This window comes from Accipiter gentilis, unplaced genomic scaffold (assembly GCF_929443795.1).
Source record: "Accipiter gentilis unplaced genomic scaffold, bAccGen1.1, whole genome shotgun sequence".
In the NCBI taxonomy this organism is placed as follows: domain Eukaryota; kingdom Metazoa; phylum Chordata; class Aves; order Accipitriformes; family Accipitridae; genus Astur; species Astur gentilis.
Window position 1 is genome coordinate 310,750 of NW_026060956.1, and position 3,705 is coordinate 314,454.

Sequence of the window (3,705 nt, forward strand, 5' to 3'; positions counted from 1 at the left end):
AGAGTCCTGCTACACTGCAGGACTGTGACCGAGCTGCCAGAGCACTCCAGCCTTACACCAACCCAGTGGCTGAGAAGGACAGTTTGGCAGTGGAAAGAGAGCAGCTCTGGGAAGACCATTGCTGGTGCTGCCTGGCAGCGCTGCTGTGCTGAGACTCTTTTCCCCTTCCCCTCTGCACACAGGCACTGCCCTGCAGCTTCACCAGGTTCTCAGAGGAAGGATCTCAGGCAAACAAGTCACTGCAGGGTGTTTTATTGTGTTGAAATACAGAGAGAGCACTGCGCCTCATTTACACAGCCTCTGGGTCAAATTCTAGAGGTAGACAATGAATTAGAAGTGGGATGAATCATAAAATTTCATTGTGCACATTATCACTAGAAAAACAAACAAAACACCACCACCACAACAACGAAGAATCTCAGAAGACAGGCTGGGCCTGTACTGAGTTACATTATGAGAGCTCTGCAAAAGACAACAGGCAGTTTACTGCTTCTGAAAAGGACCCGCTCATCGTTTTCCGCAGGGCATCCTTGAGCTCCTGGTTCCTCATGCTGTAGAGGAGGGGGTTCACTGCTGGAGGCACCACTGAGTACAGAACTGCCAACACCAGATCGAGCGATGGGGAGGAGATGGAGGGGGGCTTCAAGTAGGCAAACACTGCAGTGCTGACAAACAGGGAGACCACAGCCAGGTGAGAGAGGCACGTGGAAAAGGCTTTGTGGCGTCCCTGCTCAGAGGGGATCCTCAGCACGGCCCTGAAGATCTGCACATAGGAGAAAAGAATGAAAACAAAACAACCAAATGCCAAACAGACACTAAGCACAAGAAGCCCAACTTCCCTGAGGTAGGAGCGTGAGCAGGAGAGCTTGAGGATGTGGGGGATTTCACAGAAGAACTGGCCCACAACATTGCCCTGACAGAGTGCTAGTGAAAATGTATTGGCCGTGTGCAGCACAGCACTGAGAAACCCACTGGCCCAGGCAGCTGCTGCCATGTAGACACAAGCTCTGCTGCCCAGGAGGGTCCCGTAGTGCAGGGGTTGGCAGATGGCAACGTAGCGGTCGTAGGCCATGACGGTGAGGACAGAATACTCCACTGCAAACAAGAAGAGAAAGAAAAAGACCTGTGCAGCACATCCCCAGTAGGAGATGGCCCTGGTGTCCCACAGGGAATTGGCCATGGCTTTGGGGACAGTGGTGGAGATGGAGCCCAGGTCGAGGAGGGAGAGGTTGAGAAGGAAGAAGTACATGGGGGTGTGGAGGCAATGGTCGCAGGCTATGGTAGTGATGATGAGGCCATTGCCCAGGAGGGCAGCCAGGTAGATGCCCAGGAAGAGCCAGAAGTGCAAGAGCTGCAGCTGTCGCGTGTCTGCAAATGCCAGGAGGAGGAACTCAGTGATGGAGCTGCTGTTGGACATTAGCTTCCTCTGGGCATGAGGCACTGTTCAAGAGATAAAAATAAGGTGACAAGTTAGAAGAGACTTCTCTGATCTAAAACTAATGCATTTCTCATAGAAATCCCACTGAAGCTGCCTCTCGTATTTCAGGAAGACCTTTTGTAGGTCCCTTTCATGAACTGTGCTTGGTGCTGACTGATAATACCACTGGGAGCAGCAGGCTCTGCTGTGGGCTCCTGAGGAGTTAGTCCTGCCCTACACCAAAATGTAAATAGAGACACAGGGTGATATCAGATTAAATCCACTCATTATATCGCAGAGCTTTTCAACATTGTCTCTTCCAATTCAACCAAAAGCAGACAAAATCCGAGGGGATTTTTTCTGGTGCATTTTCTTCCGATTTCTCCACCGCAGTTAAGGAGTGCTTTTGGCAGGAAAAGAAGCGAATGTCCTAAAGATGTGTTGTCCTGAAAGAAGAGGTTTCTCAATTCTATCATTGGGAGCCTGGGGATTAAGACAGAATTGGGACACTTAACTCCCATGGAGAATTCTGCATGGCAATACCCCAGGCTCGTTCTGTATAGTGCATCTGAATCCTACCTCCCATCCCAGTCCAGTGTTACAAAGAAGAGGATTAGAGACAGGAGGAGGAAATTCGGGGGGTCGTGAGCACATCATGCACATCATTTGTACATTCCAATCCTTTTTTACTACTGCTGTCATTTTATTAGTGTTATCATTATCATTATTAGTTTCTTCTTTTCTGTTCTATTAAAACGTTCTTTTCTCAACCCAGGAGTTTTACTTGTTTTTCATAATTTTCTCCCCCATCCCACTAGATGGGGGGGAGTGAGTGAGCGGCTGCGTGGTTCTTAGTTGCTGGTGGGGGTTAAACCACAACACCCTGCTGCCTGGAGTTGTCCCTGTCAGCAGCTGCTTCTCCCTCCCCTTGTCTGCTCCCTGTCCCTGCTCACAGACCCCATCCCACTCGCTGTGTGCTCAGCTCTGCCCTGCAGACCCTTCCTGGCAGATAAGCACTGCGCAGGGACATCTCTGTGTGTGCAGGGGATAAGGAGCACCTCAGACAGGTCCTAAGGACAACTGGGGTCTCGGTGCCTTCTCCAGAGGTGACAAATACATTTTCGTCTCATACTGCCCACCCAGCCAACAAGATGATAAAAATTTAAAGCAAAACCTCCTTAACTTTCAGGAGAATGCTGCCTTGACGTTCTTCTTGAAAGTCCCCTCAGAAATGTCCAGGGCTAAGCTGGAGCTCTGAGCAAACCTGACCCACGCAGCACCCTCTCGACAGCGGCAGCACCCTGCTCTGCCCTTCCAGGGGTCATTTCTTTCACACACACCTTCTCCCCACACTGTCATGGGGATTTCCCCGTGCAGGCTGAGTGCTGACCCTGGCAGGCAGCAAAGTCCCTGCTCCACCACTCAGCCCCTGAAACACCAGGACCCTGCTCTGAAGGACAGCCCTGGGCACCCCTGCGTGCACACCCGGCTTCACAGCCCTGCAGCTGGTGCCAGCAGAAGGCAGCCTCATGCCCTGTCCCTCTGACAGGGCAGCAGGGAAGCCCTGCTCTGGAGCACACCCTTCTCCTCTACACCACAGAAACAAAGAGTCCTCCTGCCAGATCCCACACACTGTCAGCTGTGCCAGTGTTCAGAGATCCCTGCAGGAACTGACGCTCTATTGCCCTGCACCCACAGACTCACCATGCAGAGGGCTGTGAAGATTTCTCCCGCAGTGAGCTCTCAGCATCCTCCCACTCCACACTGCCTTTAAGCTCTCTCTGCCTTGCAGGTCTCCTCTCGATGCCTGCAGGCAGTGCCCCCAGCCCTGCTCCTGGGCAGAGCTGTCTCTCTGCAGCGCTGCCCGCTTGCCAGGAGCTCCCTCTGTCCCAGGAGCCCAGCCCAGCTCAGCAGCAGAGGACCAGCCCACGGTGACACTTTTTCTTCCCTCTCTGGGCTCCCTGCAGATGTGTCCCTGGGCCTCCAGGGGAACCTGCTGGGAAACAGACGGAAGCAATCACTGATGTTCCCTCCCGCACCTGGGGAGAGACACTGCTTTCCAGCAGGGTCATTGCTCTGCTGAGAGACAGACTTGGGTCCTAGAATCAACTTTTCTGAGAATCATAGAACCATTGAGGTTGGAAAATGACCCTTAAAACCACCAAGTCCAACCATGAACCTAACAGCAGCAAGTCCACCACTAAGTCATGTCCCTAAACACAGTGTTTTTTAAATACCTTCAAAGAGGGTGACTCAGCCACTGCCCTGGGCAGCCTCTTTCTTGGGCC

General features: G+C 52.3%; 1 protein-coding gene across 2 annotated transcripts; it reads right to left on the bottom strand.

Moving 5' to 3' along the window:
- Window positions 1–451: 451 nt before the first annotated feature.
- LOC126037163 (olfactory receptor 14A16-like) lies at window positions 452–3,475 on the bottom strand. 2 transcript variants are annotated; one of them, XM_049797437.1, is made up of 2 exons: window positions 3,290–3,475; window positions 452–1,440 (listed from the first exon to the last, which is right to left on the bottom strand). In XM_049797437.1, exon 2 carries the CDS (start codon window positions 1,415–1,417, stop codon window positions 452–454), a length of 966 nt encoding a protein of 321 aa, XP_049653394.1. In that variant the 5' UTR covers window positions 1,418–1,440; window positions 3,290–3,475. The 2 variants fall into 2 exon arrangements, with proteins under 2 accessions (XP_049653394.1, XP_049653392.1); XM_049797435.1 differs by lacking the exon at window positions 3,290–3,475 and adding an exon at window positions 3,122–3,167.
- Between the last annotated feature and the right edge of the window lie 230 nt (window positions 3,476–3,705).

Coding starts and splice junctions, on each gene's coding strand:
- LOC126037163 (XM_049797435.1), bottom strand. CDS start 3,167: ATGCTGAGAGCTCACTGCGGGAGAAATCTTCACAGCCCTCTGCATG. Junction 1,441..3,121: donor TCTTCACAGCCCTCTGCATG/GTGAGTCTGTGG, acceptor TCTCTTGAACAG/TGCCTCATGCCCAGAGGAAG.